The sequence below is a fragment of the Herpailurus yagouaroundi genome, unplaced genomic scaffold (genome assembly GCF_014898765.1).
Source record: "Herpailurus yagouaroundi ecotype Mexico unplaced genomic scaffold, PumYag 182, whole genome shotgun sequence".
Classification (NCBI taxonomy): Eukaryota; Metazoa; Chordata; class Mammalia; order Carnivora; family Felidae; genus Herpailurus; species Herpailurus yagouaroundi.
Window position 1 is genome coordinate 11680035 of NW_024412413.1, and position 20149 is coordinate 11700183.

The window sequence follows — 20149 nt, forward strand, 5'->3', positions numbered from 1 at the left end:
GAACAGGTTGTCCAGCTGGTGGCGTGTGGCTGGACCCTCGAAGGGAGGGTCCCTGAGCCGCCGCGTCTGTGCCTCGCAGGGAGCGCCAGGCGGCCTGCAAGCAGGTGCGTCGGGCCGAGAAGAAGCTCAAGGACGTGTTGCTGCAGGTGGATGACGAGCGGAGGAACGCCGAGCAGTTCAAGGACCAGGTGTGTTTGCGCGCGGGGCCGCCCGGGTCGTGGCTGGTGAGGGGTCCCCCGGCCTCCCGCATCAGAGCCCCTAACCGGGGCCACCGGCCACACGTCTCTGCAGGCTGACAAGGCATCCACCCGCCTGAAGCAGCTCAAGCGGCAGCTGGAGGAGGCGGAGGAGGAGGCCCAGCGGGCCAACGCCTCCCGCCGGAAACTGCAGCGTGAGCTGGAAGACGCCACCGAGACGGCCGACGCCATGAACCGCGAGGTCAGCTCCCTCAAGAACAAGCTCAGGTGAGCCCGGCCCCCTCGACACCCTTCCTTCTCCTCCCGAAAGTCAGTGCGCTCCGAAGAGCGCGTTTCACCAAATTCGGCTCCTAGAAACTGGTTCCATTCGTCAACTAGACGTCCGTGGGCAAGGCGCCCTGTGCTCCGCGCTGGCCCTGGGCCGGCTCTGCCCCCCTGGGCCGTTGCCCGGCCTTTTGAGTAAACCGTGAAACTGGGTAATTCGTTCCCATCTCATCTGAAAAATCTGTTCACGTGGCTGCTCTAAACGCGACGAGGATGTTTCCGTGCTGCGCTTTTTGCATTAGAAGTTGCTGGAAGTGACCGGGCACATCCCCGGCACGTGCTAGGTGCCTTGTAAACGTTTGCTGAGTGAGTCCCGGTGCCCAGTCACAAGGCCCGTGCCCACAAGGATGGCTGCCTTGCGTTTCTCGAGGAGCGTTTCCGTTCAAGAAGCATCAGATGAGTCTTTCCCCCAGGTCTCACTTCTTATCTCCTTTTTTTTTTTGAATTTTTAAATTTTAAATTTTTTTAAGAAAAACTTAATGTTTATTTATCTTTGAGAGAGAGAAGGAGAGCGCAAACAAGAAAAGGACAGAGAGGGAAAGAGACACAGAATCGGAAGCAGGCTCCAGGCTCCCAGCTGTCTGCATAGAGCCCAACGCAGGGCTCGAACCCACGAACTGTGAGACCATAACCTCAGCCGAAGTCAGAGGCTCAATCAGCTGAGCCATCCAGGAGCCCCTCTCGTTGCTTTTATGCCTAAAGAAGATTAAGACGTGGTTGAGCGTCTGACTTCGCCTGGAGCCTGCTTCTCTCTCTCAAAAAGAAATCAATGTTAAAAAATGTGAAACAGTGACGAGAGCAGATGTTCTAGCCAGGACTTAGTATTTTCTTGCCCGTGATGGGAAGAGGGTGTTGGTATCTGTGTACCGTGTGGAGTTATTCTGTATCTCTTGGTTACACCCGTGTGCTCGAAGTTTGAGCGAAGGGTGGCATTTTGCAGAAGGTGCCTCTGCTTCTGGGCGTTCTCCCTCTCGATCAGTCCCAACTTGCTGATGTTTGTCTTCACCAGTGTCTCGGGTTAAAGCGGGAGGCTGTGTTCCCGAGGCTCCGTGTTACTTCTCCCCGTGCGATGTTGGGGCCTGGGGTCCCTCTAAAGCGCTTTGAAATGTGTGAGCTGAACTCAGTCACCCTGGCCGGCCCTGCTGACCCTGTGCCTCTGCCCCCAGGCGAGGAGACCTGCCGTTTGTCGTGCCCCGCCGGATGGCCCGGAAAGGTGCTGGTGACTGCTCGGACGAGGAGGTGGACGGCAAAGCCGACGGGGCCGAGGCCAAAGCTGCCGAGTAACCTCTCCTCCTGCTGCCCGAGACGGACGGACCGACCGACAGACGACTCCGCCTCCCCTTCCTAGCCCCCGCAGCACCCCCCTCCGCCTTCTTGGGACTGCTGTGATCGTGACCTCCCCACCCCATCCCACCAGGCCAGGGGACCTCAGGCCTGCACCCCACCCCCTGACCACCCCCCAGGCCTTTTTGAGGGCGTTTGGCTTCCCCTGCTGCAGCCGCCTCCTGCTCCCCTCCCGCCCCCCAGAATCTGATACCAAAGAGTCAGAGTCTTGGGCCCCTGGCCTGGGAACAGAGCAACCAGCAGGATCTTTGGCCCTCTCTTGCCAAAAAGCACAAGATGGTGAGGCAAGGCGGGCAGGCCACCGGGGACGGGCAAGAGTTTTCTACGAATCTATTTTTCTCCAGACTAAGAAGTTTTGATAGCTCGACACCCCAGCAGAGTTGTCACCTTCCCCCTCCTCCGCCACCAGCTCCCCCTCCTTCTTTGCTGTTGGCAATCACACACGGTGACCTCACACCCTCCGGCCCGTCGGCCCCCCACTCCCGTGGGCCCTGGGCGATCGGGCAGGAGCAGGCCCAGGGACGCCACCTCTGTGCAGGGCACAGAATGCGGGGGGGTGGGGGGGGGGGGGAAGGAGGGTCGTTCCTCCCCACCCCCTCTGGGCAGCGCCACTGTCCTCTTCCTGATTCTACAGCGTCTCAAGTGCAATGACGGCCCCCCTCCCTCCTTTGCCGAGGGCAGCCTGCCCCCTGCCACAGCGAGGCTGTGGGGCCAAGCAGACCGGGCCCAGGGGCCAAGCTGGAAAGGCCCGCAGCGGCTTCTCCCAACATTCTTGGGGACCAAATATATTTAATGGTTAAGGGACTTGTCCCAAGTCTGACAGCCAGAGCATTCATTGCAAAGGGCCAGTGGCCCTCCCGTGATCTCATACCTACTCTAGGACTGGGGCCCGAGGGTAGATTATCTGCAGCATTGACTGAGTACGGTTTGAATCTCTGCCATCCGCACAGATGTTTTTGAAAGGAAAAAAAAAAAAAGTTTTCTTTTTTTTTCCCCTTCTTATAATAAATGATACAATTCCAAGTCTTTATCACTGCCTCTCCTTTGGAACCACGTTTAGAAGAGAATAGTTTGTCCTGCGCTGGTCTACACTGGCTGCTGAATTAATTCACCTGTGTTCCTGTTTTGTATATGCTGCATTTAGACTTACTTATGGCAAAGAAGGCATTTTTTTTTTAAAGGAAACAAACTCAACAAATCATGAAGATACACGAAAGCTACATATGCCTAAAAAGCTCTGAATTCAGGTCCCAGTTGCTGTCACAAAGGAGTGAACGGAGCTCCCAGCCCCACCCCTTTTTTATATAATAAAAGTGCCTTAGCATGCGTTACGGCTGTCACCACTACAGTTAGCTGGTTTACAGATGTTTTCCACTGAGCGTCACAATAAAGAGTACCACGTGCTACGAGCCATGTGTCTGCCGGTGTCTTGTCTTGCCAGAGCGGGTGGCCTGGAAGGGACTGTGCTTTGCTTCCGCAGCGGGCACCTACTTGCGCATCTTCTAGAAGCTGCCGGTAGCTCGGCATGGCGGAGGCTGGGCCAGCGGCCAGGGTCTCCTAGAAACCTCAGTCCGCTAAGAGGGACTCCTAGAAACCTCAGTCCGCTTCCGTTATTGAGTACCGACTGTGTGCTTGACTGGGGACAGGGACACAGACCGGGATGCTAAGTTCCAGGAGCTTCCGGAGTCCTCAGACGAAGCAAAGCCTGCCCTGTGGGGGGTTCATCCCAAGTTGTGTATAAGCAGGACCCAGGGAGGCGGTGACTGGGCCTGCGTGTGTCAGCGTGTGTCAGCGCGGGAGACTCCACGGGACTGCTGAAGCTCTCATCTGCTCGTTGGTTCATTCCTTTTAACATAGGCTGAGCACAACCCCAGCCCCTTGCTGGGCACCTGGAGGGCAGTGAGAACAAGAGGGAGGGAGGGGGGAGAAGGCCTTCCTTAGAGAAGGGCCATGGCACCCACCCCCTTGGTCAGTGTTGTGGACCCAAGTGGCTGCCCCGCCCGCCAGCGTCCCGGGACCTCTGTTTGGCCACCTCGGTTGCTAAGGAAGGCTGTGAGCTTCCAGCGAGGACACTCGCGGGCCCGGCAGATGACAGAGCTGGGGGCGGGGGGGGGGCGCCACCCAAGGGCTGGGGGTGCTTTTCCTCCTTTTAGCTCTGCCCTTTCCTGGGGGGTTCCAGGGGAGAGCTTGCCTCTCTGGCTCCAGGCGTCCCTCCAATCTCTGCCTCTGCCTGGGCCCTCCCCCCAGCTCCCTGTCGTCTCTCCTCTGTGTCTCTTGTAAGGACACTAGCCATCGGATTTAGGGCCCACCCGGACAACCTGCGACGATCTCAAGATCTTTAACTTAGAGGATTTGCAGACACCTAAGGTCTTTCCACATAAAGTCACAGTTAGGAGTTGCAGAGATTAGGTCATGGACACATCTTTTGAGGGGAACCCCCCCCCACTCAACCCCCTGCAGCTACTCGGCAAATACTGGTTCTCTCCTCTGAGATCCGTGACTTGGCTGCACTTTGCGCAAGGGTAGTGCTGGACCGGGTCCCCACCTCTGCCCACAAGGGCTGGGCAGTCCTGGGGTTGCCTGACCCGCCCACCAGGCAGAGGGGGAAGGAAGTTCCGAGTGCACTTTGGAAAAGGACAAGGAGGGAGTAAAGAGAGAAAGACAGGGGCAGAGGCGAGGGAGCCGTGCCCAGGACTCTCCCTGCAGAAGAGCAAAGCGATGTGGAAGGGCCACTGGCTCCTGGAGGTGAGACCTCCACACGTGGGGGTTCCGCGGGGGTTCCCGGCACAGCGGAAGGAGGTTGGGAGGGGCCTCCGAGGTCCTGTCCCTCCTTTAGAGACCGATTATTCAGCCACAGAAAGTTAAGAGCTATTTATATAGGCAGCAACCCGGATGGAGCTCCAGGGCATCACTCTGGGTGAATTGTTCGTAGGCTGGCCTTGAAGGGTTACACGCTGTACGAATCCGCTTGTGAAAAATTCTCATAAGGCCCAAATTATGGACGTGGGCAGCAGATCGGCGGTCGCCAGGAGTTAGGGACGTCCTGAGAAGGTGTCACCCTCAAGGGTCGGTCCTGTGGAGCGCCCCAGCAGCAACAGAAGGGTCTCGAGTGTTGCGATGGTCACCTGAACTGGACCGGTGGTAACACGTCGCAGGACCATCTTTATGTCTAAAACGAGCGTGTGCGGGAACGAGTGAAATTTGAGTGAGGTCTGCCAGCTAGTTCGCGGTGCTAGGGTCCGTTTGCTGGCCTTGACAATGACTGCGGTTACGTGAGCTGTCCTCATCGGGGAAAGTTGGATGTAAGGGACACGGGACCGTGCTTTTTTGTCTTGTGAGTCTGTGGTTGTTTTCCTTTTGAAGTCTGTGACTAGGGGCGCCTGGGTGGCTCAGTCGGTTAAGCATCCGACTTCGGCTCAGGTCACGATCTCGTGGTCCGTGAGTTCGAGTCCCGCGTCGGGCTCTGGGCTGACGGCTCAGAGCCTGGAGCCCGCTTCGGGTTCTGTGCCTCCCTCTCTCTCTTCCCCTCCTCCACCTGCGTTCTGTCGCTCTCTCTCAAAAATAAACATTACATAAAGGAAATATCAGTTCTTATTAACTGAACACCTACTGTGTGCCGAGCGCCATCCCTATTTTGCCTCTCGTCGCCCCCTCAGCACCCCTGTCAGGTATGTACTCTTCCCCAAAGCAAGGAAACTGAGTCACAGCGAAAATCGGGGAGGCAAACTCAGGCAGGGCTGCGCAGTGTCCCCACAGTGTGCGCAGGTCACGGACGGGAGACCTGGACACGGCCGAGTCTGGGCCACGGCGCGCTGATGGAAGCATGCCAGGGCCGCCTTCCTGACCCCCTGGAGGCGGGGCACTAGGTCAGGAGCCCGTGATGCCAAGTGGCAGCCGCCGTGCGTCATCGGGGGCTCAGACTGCCGGGCTCGCCCCCCTCCCCCACCAGCTGAGCGCTGAGACCGGGCAGCAAGATCTCGCGGTACGTGAAGTCTCGTGGACTTATCTCCAGCCAACAGGGAGAGTTTAGGGCCGGAAAGTACATTTCTGGAATACTTGAGGGTTTTAAGGATTTCTCTCCCTCTGGGCTGCCAGCCTTAAAAATCCAAAAGCTCTTTCACCCGCGAAATGACTTCCTTCGGGAACAGCAGAGGAATCGCCCTTCGGGACAGACCATGGCGAACCACACGCGAGTCTGGAGAGACAAAGGGAAGGCGGCTTTTCCTACCCGTCGGGAGGACACTGGGGAGGGTTGCTCTGAATGCGAGTTCAGCGGGGAAGAAGAAGAGTTCAAGGGTGTGGCGGCTTCTCGTTGGCCGGGTGTGTCTGGGCAGGGAGGGAGCCTCCCCCTGTTTCTTAAAAGCAGAGGACGAAACTCCTACCTGGAGAGTGTCCTCCCTCGTCCAGATGATGCTGATCTTTCTTCTTCCTGCTGGTGCCACAGGCTGCGTGGAGAGGGAGCCGCAGAGAGCGCCCCCTGCAGGGCCCGCCCCCCCTTTTCTCCGGGGAAAGGGCAGGAGCCAGAAAAGAAAACAAGAAACCAGAGCAGGGAGGCCGCCCCACTTCTTGAGCAAATCATCTCGCCCATCTGAACCATAGTTTTCTGCGAGGCAAGGAGAAGAAAGGTTTTCATCGCAGGGCTCTTGTAGCGAATACCGTCCTGGGTGGAGATGCCTTGCCAAGCTTATAAAGGGATCAGGCGCCCATGCATTACTCTCTTCCACGAAGGTGGGGCTTTTAAGGATTCATTCCTTTCGCTGGTTTGTTTTTTGTTTCATTTTACGTGTAGTCAAGTCTGGTTAATATACAGTGTTATATTCGTTCCAGGTGTCCGATGTGATTCGACAATTCACTGCATTTCTCAGGACTCATCACGGTAACTATACTCTTATTTCTTGCTTTAAAAAAAATTTTTTTTTTACATTTATTTATTTTTGAGAGACAGAGCACAAGTGGGGGAGGGGCAGAGAGAGAGAGGGAGGCACAGAATCCGAAACAGGCTCCAGGCTCCGAGCTGTCAGCACAGAGCCCGACACGGGGCTGGAACTCACCAACCGTGAGATGGTGACCTGAACCGAAGTTGGACGCTAAACCGACTGAGCCACCCAGGACCCCTGTATTTTTTGCTTTTTTAAAGTTTATTTATTTTGAGAGAGAGAGAGAGCACATGCGTGCCTGTACAGGGGAGGGGCAAAGGGAGAAGGAGAGAGAGAGAGAATCCCAAGCAGGCTCTGCACTGTCAACACAGAACCCGATGCAGGGCTCGAACTCCTAAACCGTGAGATCATCACCTGAGCCAAAACCAAGAATCAGATTCCCAACCCACTGAACCACCCAGGTGCCCCTGTCCTTTTTTTTTTTTTTTTTTTTTTTTTAAGTAATTCATTAAAAATTTTAATTCCTGGGGCATCTGGGTGGCTCAGTCAGTAAGCGTCCGACTTCAGTTCAGGTCATGATCTCGCAGTTCGTGAGTTCGAGCCCCGAGTCGGGCTCTGTGCTGACAGCTCGGAGCCTGGAGCCTGCTTCGGATTCTGTGTCTCCCCCTCTCTCTGCCCCTCCCCTGCTCATGCTCTGTCTCTCTCTGTCTCAAAAATAAATAAAAACATTAAAAAAAATTTTTTTAAACACTTTCTCTGTGCTGTGGGACCGCATCACCATTGGTTTTGTTTGTTTGTTTTTGTTTTTTTGTGGGTTTGTGTTTTTTGTAATAGAATTTCTGATTTAAGCTTTGATTGCCAGAGCATCCACTTCAAAGAGGGCTATCTGCATAAACACGGCTAGATAAGGAGCTGTCTCCCCCACCAGAGGCTTCTTTGTCTTAGAAATCTTAGGTGGCCCCTCGGGTGTCTCCCTCTCTCTCTGCCCCTGCCCTGCTCACACTCTGTCTCTACATTTCCAGAAGTGAGTAAATATTAAAAATATATATATTTTTAAAAAAAGAAATCTTAGTTGAATTCGATAACTGACCATTTAGGTCGCTTGTTTTGTTTTGTTTTGTTTTGTTTTCTCCCAAGCTTTCTAGTCACCAATAAAGAGTGAGCCCATGGGGCGCCTGGGTGGCTCAGTCGGTTGAGTGTTCGACTCTTGATTTCGGCTCAGGTTATGATCTCAGGGTCGTGGGACCGAGCCGCACATTGGCTCTGTGCTGACAGCGTGGAGCCTGCTCGGGATTCTCTCCGCCCCCCTCTCTCTGCTGTCCTTACCCACTCGCCCCATGCATGCACGCGCACACTCTCAAAATAAACATTAAAAGAAAAGAGCAAGCCCTCAAAACCCTAGGCCCCCACCCTCAGCCCCAGTGAAAGCAGAAGCCCAGGCCCTTGTACACGCGCTTTCTCTACCCGTGAGCTTGCTGCGTGATCCCAAATGTGCTGATCAAGTTCCTGGTCTGGTAAGCAATAAACCCGTATTTTTTTCAGTTTCTCGCCGGTCGTTGCTGCGGGCCACCTTGCAGTCCTAATGGGAACCAAAAGGCTGTCCCGACCACAGCATTGGTTATCAGTTAGGCCGAGACCAGACACAAAATACCCCTCGGTCCACGTAGCTCTTTTCATCCTGTAGGACCGAAACTCTGCCCCCTCAAACGCCCGCTCCCCACCACCCCCTCCATAGCCCCTGGCCCCCACCCGCCGCCCACCCACCGTCTACTTTTCGTCCTTATGAATGTGACCGAGTTCCGCATCTAAGCGCAATCGTGCAGTATCTTTCTCTTTCGTGACTGGCCTATTCCCGGAGCATAATGCCCTCAAGGTTCAATCCATGTTGCAGCAGGTGTCCGGCTTTCCTTGCCTTTTAAGGCTGAATAATATCCCACCGTGTGGGTGGACCGTGTTTTTCTCACCCGTCCATCCTTGGATATTCCGCTATGTGGATATTGTAATGCTGCTCTGAACACGGGAATACAAATAGCTCTTGGAGGCTTCCCTTTCTGTTATTTTGTGTGTATACCCCCAAGCAGAAGTGCGGGGTCGTGTGGTAATTTTTTTTGCCCGATGTTCACCTATATGTAAATTTTTGGGGAACCGCCATACTGTTTTCCACAGCAGCTAGATGCTATTGATGAGGAAGCATAAGGCAGGCTGAGTACAAGGCAGCACCCACCCCCGCCCCCAGGTGGGATCTGTGTGATATTCCTCGGACACTCCTGGCTACCCAAGAACAAAGGAAAGGGGTTTAAGTGCTTGCCGTGTGGGAAACTAAGGCAAGTGAAAAATTAACTTCCCTTACTGCCTACAGCCCATTGCCAAGTCCTGGAAACCAACAGAGTGACCTCCCTCTAGTTGCTCAGCTCCCTTGATGATGACACTTTGCTGGGGCAAAAGAGAACCTTGGCTTAACATTGTTCCAACCTCGAGGATCCTAGAAGTCTACTTCCTTTATGTCAGCTGCCCCAGGATATATGCTGGCAATCATGCTCCAAGCTTATGCCCCCCCATATGCATCTGAGGGGGGGGGTCTCATGACTGAGATTTTATTAAATGGTGATAAATGGTGTTTCCCTAGCAACAGCTAGCCCCTCAAGGTCCTGGAAACTTGGCTTCCAAAATTCCTTAGAGACATACTCTATCCCTGACCCCCTCCCAACCGGAAGGCATATAATGAGTTACCCTTCACAACCCCAGTGCAGCTCTTTCTGCCCAAGGGTCCTGTCCCCAGGCTTTAATAAAGTCACCTTTTTGCAAAGACGTCTTCAAGAAGTTTTTCTTTTCGATCTCCTGACTGCTGGGGGTAGAGGTTGATTCTCGGCCCCCCCCCCCCCAACACACACACACACACACACACACACACACGCCCGGGAAATGTCTGGTGATGTGGCTCTCACAGCCCATCCCCACGCCCACCATGGCTTACTCATCCTGTTTGGGGACCTGCTGAACTTGAAGCTGCTTCCTCTGGGCTGAAGTTTATTTGCAACACCCTCAGTACTTTCCGACTTGAAATCATTCATCTAAATTGATTACGCAATTACTTACCTGTTTTCAACTGGAATCCAAAAGCTGCTTTATTCACTCTGAGAATGCGTCCAATTCTCTTAAACCTCATACACACATTAACATTGACCACACGTCTACCTGCCTTGGCTTCAACATACAATTATTAAGACGATGCTTTTGAGTTTGTCGTCTGTAATTAAAAAAAAAAAAATTCTTTTAGCGTTTATTTCTGAGAGAGAGAGAGAGAGAGACAGAGCAAGTGGAGGAGGGGCAGACAGAGAGGGAGACACAGCATCGGAAGCAGCCTCCAGGCTCCAAGTGGTCAGCACAGGGCCCGACGTGGGGCTCGAACCCACGAACCACGAGATCATGACCTGAGCCGAAGTAGCCGCTTAATGGACTGAGCCACCCAGGCACCCTGAATTGTCATCTTCATACTTTGTTGTAAGCCTTCCTGAACTTGACAGTTGCTACTCGGCGCCCGATTTTACCACTGATGTGAGCAAAGGCAAATAGCATTTGTCCACTGCGTGGTCCTCACGGCCTTGCAACGCGTGACCCAGACCCGTGGCTCCCCTTCCACGTCCCCCGAGTGACCAGGTGCCATCAGCATGGATGCATTCACCACGCTCTGAAATCCTAAGATGTCTCTCTCTGCCAGCCACCCTATGACTCCAGATGTCCCCATTGTCACATGCCCAGTTTACAGCTCCCCACTCCCCACCCCCCCCCCGCCACTGTCCCTAGAGAAAGGGAGAACCAAGAGGTGGGGACCCTGCTCTGAAACACACTAGTCAAGTGCTCGCTTCGGCAGCAGGTACACTGAAACATACAAGTCATAACGTCCAGCGTGGCTGAACCGAGCCTGCCTCCCCAAGGGATGGAGAGACTGCATGGTGGTGCTAGCTGTGTGCCCGCCTGCTGACTCCCCCCAGCCTCCACCAGATGATGCTGGGGGACACCTCCCTCAGCAATGTTAGGGTCCCTTTCCCACTGAGTTGGGATTACCTTTACAGTGGGCTGAAATTGCTTGCTGACCAACGATTTTGCCCCAACCCCCCCCCTTCCCGCCGTCCCCACTCTGGAACTGGAGTCATCCTGGGTGACTCTTCTTTTGATCTTGGGGGTCAAGTTGAGCCCTATTTTATAGTCGCTAGATCTCTAGGGTCCCCAAGTGGGGGGGGGGGGGAGGGAGGGGCTCAGCGCATGTCCCTGGACTCAAAAGATGCCTAATCCTCACTTGACGTGTCTGCAACCCCAGCCTGGTTGGTGGAGTCCATCCGTGTCTGGAATCCATTCTGCGTCCTCAGTAGATAGTCAGGCCGCGGGTGTATGGATAGTTCATTGAATTCTGTACCTCACAGTGGTTTTTATCTGGCCGTCAAGCGGAAGAATCAGGAGGAAGGGGAATTACAGCAAAAATGACCAGAAGATCACGAAACAAGCAGAGGTGGACAAAACATACCTCGAAGCAAGTGTCAAGGGTCGAAGTGACAAAGCGCCTTTGAGCTTGGCTCCCTCCCCCGCCCTGCCCTGAGCTGCTGCACGAGAGCCACCCCCTCTCCCCTCAGCCGTGTTTCCTCATCTGCAAACTCACGCCCGCCCCGGGCCCACCGTCCAGCCCTGTGTCCACGCGTCCCCCCGGAAGCACACAAGGGAGGAAGCCTATTCATTTTCCATTTCTTGACACTCGCCTTCCTGGACAAGTCCTGCGCTTAGAAAGAGGTCTGTGGTCAAGCAGAACTAAGCAGAGGTTAGAAAACCGCAGCCTGGCCTCAGCCCTGTCCTGCCAACAGCACCGGCCGCCAAGGACGGGCCCCCGCGGGCGCCGGGGCTGTCCCTGCCATCAGCGACAGGTCTGGTGAGACCTGATTAGATCCAAAGAGGAGACACGGGCACCGTGGCGGGGTGGCATGCGTGCCGCGGGTTTGGACTCCTCCCTCCCACCCGGTGCCACGGGAGCACGGTAGGGGACCGCGGACTCTGCCTGCGTGGAGGCTGGAGGGCTTCTCAGAGGAGGTGATGCTAGATTCGGGCTTTGAAGTATAGGCCCGATTTTTCCAGGTGGTAGAAGCAGGTGATCCTGGCGAAGGATCTGCCAACCCAAATGCCTAGAGGCCACGCGGGGATGGCATTGAAGCAGCCGCAAAACGGCAAATGTGCAGCGAGCATCCGGGTATGTCTGGCGTCGGTCCTAAGTGCTGGCGATAGGGAGGTGGATAATGCCAGAAGTGAGGTGGGTGGGGCAGAGAGGAGGGGCCTGGGGACAGACCCCCTTGGGGGGGGGGGGGGCAAGGGGTCATTGGCTGAGGGTTCCTCGGTCCCTCAGCGGCAGGTTTTCCTTCCAGAAGCCCAAGGCAATAAGGGCTGGGGCCAGAAGGACCTGGAACGTCAGATCTGAGGTCCCTACTTGAGGGGTTGGGACGGGCCCTGTGCTTGTGTGTGTCCATCCTGAGTGGCTCTGAAATGGAGACTTTCAGTTTCCCTTTCAGTCCCATATATATTTGGGCCCGGGATTGTGTGTTAATTACACACACCGCAGGTGACTGGGTCCACACGGCTAAAGAAAAGCCGGACGGTGTTCAGCTCAGAAGATGATTCCTTGGTAAGTGTGGAGGGTGGGAACCCCTGCCCCTCTACTCACCCTCCAAACAGCTCTTGAAGGAAGAGGGATCCTAGCTCGGATTTCTAGCCCAAGGTCGTGCCCCAAAGAGCGGCATAGCCAGGATTTAAAGCCGGGTTTGTCTGACTTTTCCCCCTCCACCCCCATGCCCCGAAACAGTGGAGAGGGAGGGGGGCACTGCTCATCCCAGGTTCCAGACTGCCTGCGACCTGAGCAGACCCCAGGAAGGAGGTGGATATCGGGGAGGGGGGAGGTGTGGGGAGTGGGCCGGGGTGCTCATCCCTTTGGGGAATTTGGAGGAAGCAGAGGAGGTGAGGTAACCTGACTGGCAAAGCATTTCTTCTGAGATGCAAACGATCAAGGACTCAGGGTCGTGTCACCCACAGTGTCTCTGAGCCACCTGCTGGGTGCCAGGCTCTGCGGGGAAACTGAGGACCAGAAAGGGACCTTCTGGCCCAGGGTGCCCGGACCGGGAGACAGAGCAGGATGTCCGGGCTTCCCCCGCTGCCCCGCGCCGGGCCCTCTGTTCCGCGTGCCGTGGGGCGGTAAGAGGAGAGGCAGGCGTGGGTGCCCCTGTCAGCAAGAAGGGAGGCGGTGCCGGGGTGATAAGGGCCACATTGTGATACGGTCCCACCTTTATACTCTTAAGACACCAAGCTGGGGACTCCTGGGGACGGCTGTGCGGGCGTGAACTTACCCCTGTGTGTTCACACAGGCCGAGTCAGACCTAGTATGTGGTCGTTAAAATCTCATTTCTCCCCAAACACCTGGTGTTCCCTTCCACCCTGGCCGCCAAGAGCCTGGGCGAGTCCCTTCCCCTGGCGACTGTTTGTTCACATCTTTTAAAAAACTGGCTTCAGTGTTTTCATGTTGATTTGGAGGATCTCTCGCGTATGATGCCTGCCCCGCTCTTGTCTGTTCTCAGCATCCATCAGTCGTGTCTCCTAAGGTGTCCTGTGCAAGTTTCCTTTTTTTTTTTTTTTTTTTGAAGTTTATTTACTTTGAGAAAGTCAGAGACCTGTGGCGCTCGGAGGAGGGGCAGAGAGAGAGAGAGAGAGAGAAGGAGGGAAAGAGAGGATTCTAAGCAGGTTCCTTGTTGTCACTGCAGAGCCCGATGTGGGGCTCGATCCCATGAACGGTGAGATCATGACTGAACTGAAACCAAGGGTGGGACGCTTAACAAACTGAGCCACCCAAGCGCCCCTGCAATTTTTCATTTTTAGCAGGTCAAATAGCTGTACCTTTCCCTTTGTGGTCTGGGATTTCCATCTTGATTAGAAAAGTTACCCCAACTCAACATCATTATTGTTTTGTTTAACATTTCTTCCGGGATATTTGTAGCTTTTTCTTTCTAGCTTACGTATGGGTTCTGTTGGGACTGAGCGATTGATTTTTAAAGAGTTTATTTTTTTTAAGTAATCTCTATGCCCCACGTGGGGCTTGCACTCACAAGCCCGAGAGCAAGAGTCGGACGCTCCAGTCACTGAACCAGCCAGGCGTCCCATTGTTGGGGTTGATTGATTGAGTTTGTACAAGCTTGTTGGTTTTTTCCTTCTCTTCCTCCTACTCCCAGATGTTACTTCTCCCCCCCTCCCCCCCCCTCCCCCTCGTCCTCTTCTTCCCCCCCCCCTCCTCCCACTCCTTCTCTTTCTTCAGAACGTCTTTAATGGCTGCCACTGCAATCCAAAGGAACACGGCTTTTTTTGTGTGCTTTCCAAGGAGCAGTAAGGAAGCGGCCTCCACCCTTCTCCCCAACGGGCAGCAGTTAGTGAACAAAATTGGGCTAAGGCTGGAGGGAGCTGGGCCCGACATCCACACCTGGCCTGGCCACCCTGGGGGGAGGGGAGGCTTTGGAAGGCGCTTCCTGGGTCTCAGGCATCGGGACACCCATGTTTTTCTGCGGTTTCCTCTTCCTCTGTCTCCTCATATAAAAATATTATGGCTGGAGTACGGAGACACGAAGAAGTGACTGGAAACTCTCAGAAATCTGAGAGGCCTGTCAAAAGCGCACTAAATCAATAGGGTAATTTGTATCAAACCTGAGGCACAGTCTTATTTGTTCTCGGCCAGAAAGAGCTTCTCGTCGAGATAGACAAGAAAAACAAAGAAAATTACTCAACGGTGAATGAAACTGGGGTGTGCCATGACTCCTACACCCCAGATCTTAGCCTGGCCGTGCCCTGGAGGGCAGGCAGAGGGTGCCCCCGGGCAGAATAGGAAATGCGGCAGGGAACAGACAGGGCCTCTGCGTGCTCTGCGTGCTCAGAGTGGAGGAAACAGAAGGCTGCAGAAGATACAGAGAACCACGGAGAGGACAGAGCACAGGCAAGCAGAGCCTGGAGAGTGACAGGGGTCGGGGGAGAAGCAGGCAGGGGAGGGAGCCTTTGAGCTGGGCATCTAAGCACAGATCAACGTTTACAAGTTAAGGAGGGTGGGGAAGGGCTTTCCAGGGGGAGGGAGCAGCCTGAGCACAGGTGTGGAGGCTGAGGTTAATCAGAAGCGAGGGGCAGAACATTGGACCTGCTTGGGCAGTAGGGCAAACGACCCTTGATCTCGGGGTTGTGAGTTCAAGGTCCACGCTGGACGTGGAGCCTACTTAAAACAAAAATTTTAAAAGAGAAAGGAAAAAAAAAAAAAAAAAAAAAGCAAGGAAGCTCGGGGTCCGTGAGGGTGCCTGGACCAAGGCAACGGGGAAGACAGAGGTAGCAGTGACAGGGGGATGGGGCGCCAGGCTCAGGCGTTTGAACCTGGTGCTGCCTTCACCTCCCCTTTCCCTACCCGAGGAGGATATCCCGCAGCCACTTGCAGGGAGATGCTCTGGTGAGGACCTCTGCCCTACGGCATCTGGAGAGCTTAGAGCTGGTGAGGATGGGAGGGCTCCCAGTCTGGGCCACGTCGTCGCACGGGACAGGCCCCTCTCTTCTCCTCCTCCCCACAACCTGGCCGGGAACTGACCAGTCAGCAGGCTAGTGAGGGGGGGCGGCGGCCCCCCCCTCCACGTACGAACCAAGCAGGAGGGAGCAACGTCCAGGATCAAAACCCAGCAGACACCCAAGACAAGGGTCAGGGCCAGGCCAAGAACAGCACAGGACGGGAAGGACGAGCCCGAGGGTGCAGACACATCTGCAAACGTTTGGTGTCATCCAGGGTCTGGTTCTGTCTACCCACGCAGTCCTCCTGGTCTCTGGTGCTCGTGCTTCATGATGTCACTTGGCGGCCTGGGCTCCCAGGGTCATGCAGCATTCAAAGCAGAAGGAGGAGAAGGCGGCCAGCCAGATCTCCTCTCCCGCCTGTCCCTTGCAGCAGGAAGGCCCCAGACCCCCCCCCCTAAACCGACTTCCCCTTGTGTCTTGTTTTGGCCAAGGCCGGGCCGGACAGTCGCCCGTCGCTGCAGAGGCGCCCAGAAAACACATACCTGGTGTCCAGGCCCCAACATGAGAGGCAGCAGGGTGGGGGGGGGGGAGGCCGGTGGCCTGGGAGGAGGTGGAGGTGCGTGGGAACTGGCGGGTTGGAAAGCAGCAGAGGCCGCGAGCATTGCTTTGTCGTTAACATCAAGGCTGAGAGCAAAGATCAGTAGCTAGAAACGGATCAGTGTCAGCAAATGACCAGGGCAGCAGTGGCTTGGACAGAGGAAGATAACCTGCTGGGAGCCGGCCGCACCGTTGCTGGGCCTGCCTTGATCCCCTGACAGCTGCCCGTGTGCGTTCTTTCCTCCTCGGTAGAACCCATGATACCCACCGTGTAGATCCACACCCTTACCTTCCGAGCCTTTCAGCCTGAAGCCGCCAGGCACACTCCTGTGGTTGAGGAAGAGGGCGTTAGAACTGATTCTAGGATCTGGGCTTCAAGGGAGGCTCTTAAGGAAACAGGGCCGCTCTAGATGGGGTGCTGTGCTGCCGAAAGGGGGGGCATTTCTATCAGTGCGTGTCTCAGTAATCTTATCTATTCCAGGAGAGGACAGAGGGCGATGCCTGGCTCAGTCGATTAAGCTTAAGCGTCTGACTTTTTTTTTTTTTTTTTTTTTTTTAATTTTTAAAAAAATTTTTTTTGATATGGTTGCAAAAATGATTTCAGGAGTCGATTCCTTAGTGCCCCCTTCCTCGTGGAGCCCCTCCCCCCTCCCGCAACCCCTCCAGGAACCCTCAGTTTGTTCTCCATATTTATGAGTCTCTTCTGTTTTCTCCCCCTCCCTGTTTTTGTATTATTTTTGCTTCCCTTCCCTTATGTTCATCTGTTCTGTGTCTTGAAGTCCTCACGAGTGAAGTCATATGATATTTGTCTTTCTGTAATTTCGCTTAGCATAATACCCCCCAGTTCCATCCACGTAGTTGCAAATGGCAAGATTTCATTCTTTCAGATTGCCAAGTAATACCCCATTGTCTATATACGCCACATCTTCTTTATCCATTCATCCATCAATGGACATTTGGGCTCTTTCCAGACTTTGGCTCTTGCCGATAGTGCTGCTATATACATGAGGGTGCGTGTGTCCCTTTGAAACAGCACCCCTGTGTCCCTTGGATAAATGCCTAGTAGTGCAATTGCTGGGTCGTAGGGTAGTTCAATCTTTAGTTTTTATTTATTTATTTATTTATTTATTTTTAATTTTTTTTTAACGTTTATTTATTTTTGGGACAGAGAGAGGCAGAGCATGAACGGGCGAGGGGCAGAGAGAGAGGGAGACACAGAATCGGAAACAGGCTCCAGGCTCCAGGCTCCGAGCCATCAGCTCAGAGCCTGACACGGGGCTCGAACTCACGGACCGCGAGATCGTGACCTGGCTGAAGTCGGATGCTTAACCGACTGCGCCACCCAGGCGCCCCCTATCTTTAGTTTTTTGACGAACCTCCATCCTGTTTTCCAGAGTGGCTGCACCAGCTTGCACTCCTACCGACAGGGCAAAAGAGATCCTCTTTCTCCGCATCCTCGCCAACATCTGTGGTTGCCTGAGTTGTTGACTTTTAGCCATTTTGACAGGTGTGAGGTGGTATCTCATTGTGGTTGTGATTTGTATTTCCCTGATGAGGAGTGACGTTGAGCATTTTTCCTGTGTCGGTGGGCCATCAGGATGTCTTCTTTGGAGAAGTGTCTATTCATGTCTTTTGCCCATTTCTTCACTGGATTATTTGTTTTTTGCGTGTTGAGTTTGAGAAGTTCTTTATAGATTTTGGATGCTCACCCTTTATCTGATATGTCGTTTGCAAATATCTTCTCCCATTCCGTCGGTTGCCTTTTAGTGAAGCATCTGACTCTTGATTTCAGCTCAGGCCATGATGAATCTCATGGTTTATGAGACCCAGTCCCATGTTGGACTCTATGCTGAAACAAATATGCATAAAAAAAAAAAAAGGGGGAGAGAACAGAACAAGGACAAAACTTGCTAGAGAAGTAACAGTCATTCTTTTTAGCCAAGGGAGGGAATATTACCTGGAGGGAGCGCCAGGCTAGCCAGCCAATGTCAGGGCCTCTTGTGGTTTTCTTTCTCAGTCCCTTATCACAATCATATAATAAATAGAAGGGGGAAAAATGCCCATAGGTATATATGTATTTTTTAAGTTTATTTTGAGAGAGAAAGCACTAATGGCAGAGGGGCAGAGAGGAGGGATCAAGAGAGAGAATCCTAAGCGGGCTCCACACTGTCAGTGCGGAGCCGGACGCGGGGCTCGAACTCATGAACCATGATCATGACCTGAGCCGAGATCAAGAGTCAGATGCGTAACTGACTGAGCCATGCAGGTGCCTCCTGGCCTTTCCTTCCTGAGCCAAAGTCAGCTGCTCAACCAGCTGACTGAGCCACCCAGGTGCCCCCAAAATGCCCATATATATTAAGACTCCCTTTCTTATTAAGATTAATTATAACTACCTTTTTTCACCTTTATAGCTACCTTTTTTTTGTATATTTTGTCTCATTTGCCCTCATTTGAATATTATTAGGAACTCATGGCTTTTCACTGATTCAGCCTGGCCCAATGAAGCATGATCATAATGATCATTATCTATTATTATTATGTAATTTGTTGGGACTTCCCAATGGTGCCCTGTTGAGCACGGCTCTGAACCTCCCTGAAATCATCTTTGCCCCCTGGAGTGTGGACATTGCAGACCCGTGGAATCCAGGAATTCAGTTTCCCCCCCAAAGAGTCTTGCTACCTTTGAGTAAGAAACACCCACGGGTGCCTATGTGAGTGGGTGACATATTGCTAGGAAATATATCTGTTGAAGGTTAGAGTTCACTCTATTCTAGTTTAACTCATGTTATCATCCCACTTTTTTTTTTTAACGTTTTATTTATTTTTGAAAGAGAGAGAGATAAAGAGAGAGCACATGCATGTGAGCAGGGGAGGGGCAGAGAGAGAGGGAGACACAGAATCTGAAGCAAGGCTCCAGGCTCAGAGCCGTCAGCCCAGAGCCTGACGCGGGGCTCGAACCCACAGACCGCGAGATCATGACCTGAGCCAAAGTCGGACGCTCAACCGACTGAGCCACCCAGGAGCCCCAAACCTTAAAACAAAATAAGATGGCAACCCCAAGAGCACCCCCTCATGGAGTGTGTGTGACTAATCAGTGAGGGAACCATAAGGAGCCCTGCCCCTCCTAGATACTTGATCCACATTAGCTATCGTCAGTTAATCAACACAGATGTGCCTGACCTCGAGTAACTTCTAGAACATTCCGTCCCATCTTTTCTTCTGTGTTTGGTTTTATTGCCTCTATAGCTTCTCAGATGGCAGTCTCCCTCTCTGATTGTCTTCTCCTTGTGCCCCAACAGGACAGCAGGACTGTGACCTGGCTTGGGAACAAGCTGGAGTGAGGTGAGTAACCTTCCTTAAATAGCAGCCAGTAGAGGCCAGGAGACAGACGGACATATCAGGTTAAGTCCCTTTTGGCATTTGTGACCTTCCCAGAGGGAACCACCAGGGACCTGGCCCCTTGCTGCTCCCTGTGGTCACCGCTGGCTCACACTTGACCGCACAATTTGTTCTCCCTTTCTCAAGGGTGAAGCGACCCCTCCTTCCGACCGGGACGCAGACGCAAGCTGGGGGGAAAAGTCTGAGATCCCACTGCTGGCACCATACCCAAGAAGCCTGTGGGCTCTACCCAGGTAGTCACCTTCCAGATGATTCCCGGAATTGGGGGAGTGCCTCCAGCTGAGTTAACCCACAGTGGAATCAGTCCCTTGATGATGAGGGACTGATGAGTGTCCTGGGCCCTTCAAGAGGGACCAAGGGGGAGCCCCCACCCTTGGTCCGGGAGTCCATAGGGGCCCCTCCCTCCTGTCCTCTTCTCAGGGTCATGGCAAAGGTGCTCACTTCCTCCCTCCCCCTGCCGCCCATCCAATGACCCAGAAGTGAGGCCGGGACAGCCCACAGGAGGTGGGGGACAGGAGGGGGGAAGGAGAGAAGGAAGGAGTCCTGAACTAGTCACCTTGGAGGCTTCTCCTGCCCTCTTGACCTGTCCAGCCCGGCTGGGGACGACTGTGGGGCTTTACCAAACCATTCCCTCCAGCTCTCGCCCTGCGGCCGGCCTGACTGCTGGTCCGCGAGGGACGGTGGGCCACTGAACTGGACCCCAGGGTGGCCTTGGCCACCTCCCACCCGTGTGACCCGGGGTGCCTTGCCTAACCTCACCTGTAAAATGAGAATATTCCCTTATGTTGTTGTAACGATCAAATATAATGTGTGTATGTGGTCTGGGCCGGGACCTGCCACACAGTGTGCTGGCCCTGA

At 54.0% G+C, this 20149-nt stretch overlaps 1 protein-coding gene and 1 long non-coding RNA gene across 5 annotated transcripts in view; both read left to right on the plus strand.

Annotated features, from left to right (window-relative positions):
* Positions 1 to 3274, plus strand: part of MYH9 (myosin heavy chain 9) — a 92443-nt gene extending 89169 nt beyond the window's left edge. Inside the window, exons 39-41 of one of the 2 annotated variants that reach the window (XM_040490927.1) lie at positions 80 to 188; positions 292 to 464; positions 1688 to 1805. In XM_040490927.1, the coding sequence (XP_040346861.1) occupies positions 80 to 188; positions 292 to 464; positions 1688 to 1805 (400 nt within the window). Of the gene's footprint in view, positions 1 to 79; positions 189 to 291; positions 465 to 1687 lie in introns of both variants that reach the window. The other variant, XM_040490928.1, reaches the window with a different exon arrangement.
* An 8851-nt stretch (positions 3275 to 12125) lies between these two features.
* On the plus strand, positions 12126 to 19528 carry LOC121040421 (uncharacterized). 3 transcript variants are annotated; one of them, XR_005795279.1, is made up of 3 exons: positions 12126 to 12404; positions 19192 to 19293; positions 19418 to 19528. It is a non-coding gene; the product is annotated as an uncharacterized LOC121040421 (long non-coding RNA). The 3 variants fall into 3 exon arrangements; XR_005795280.1 differs by having other exon boundaries at positions 19192 to 19234; XR_005795278.1 differs by lacking the exon at positions 12126 to 12404 and adding an exon at positions 17352 to 17399.
* Positions 19529 to 20149: the final 621 nt, after the last annotated feature.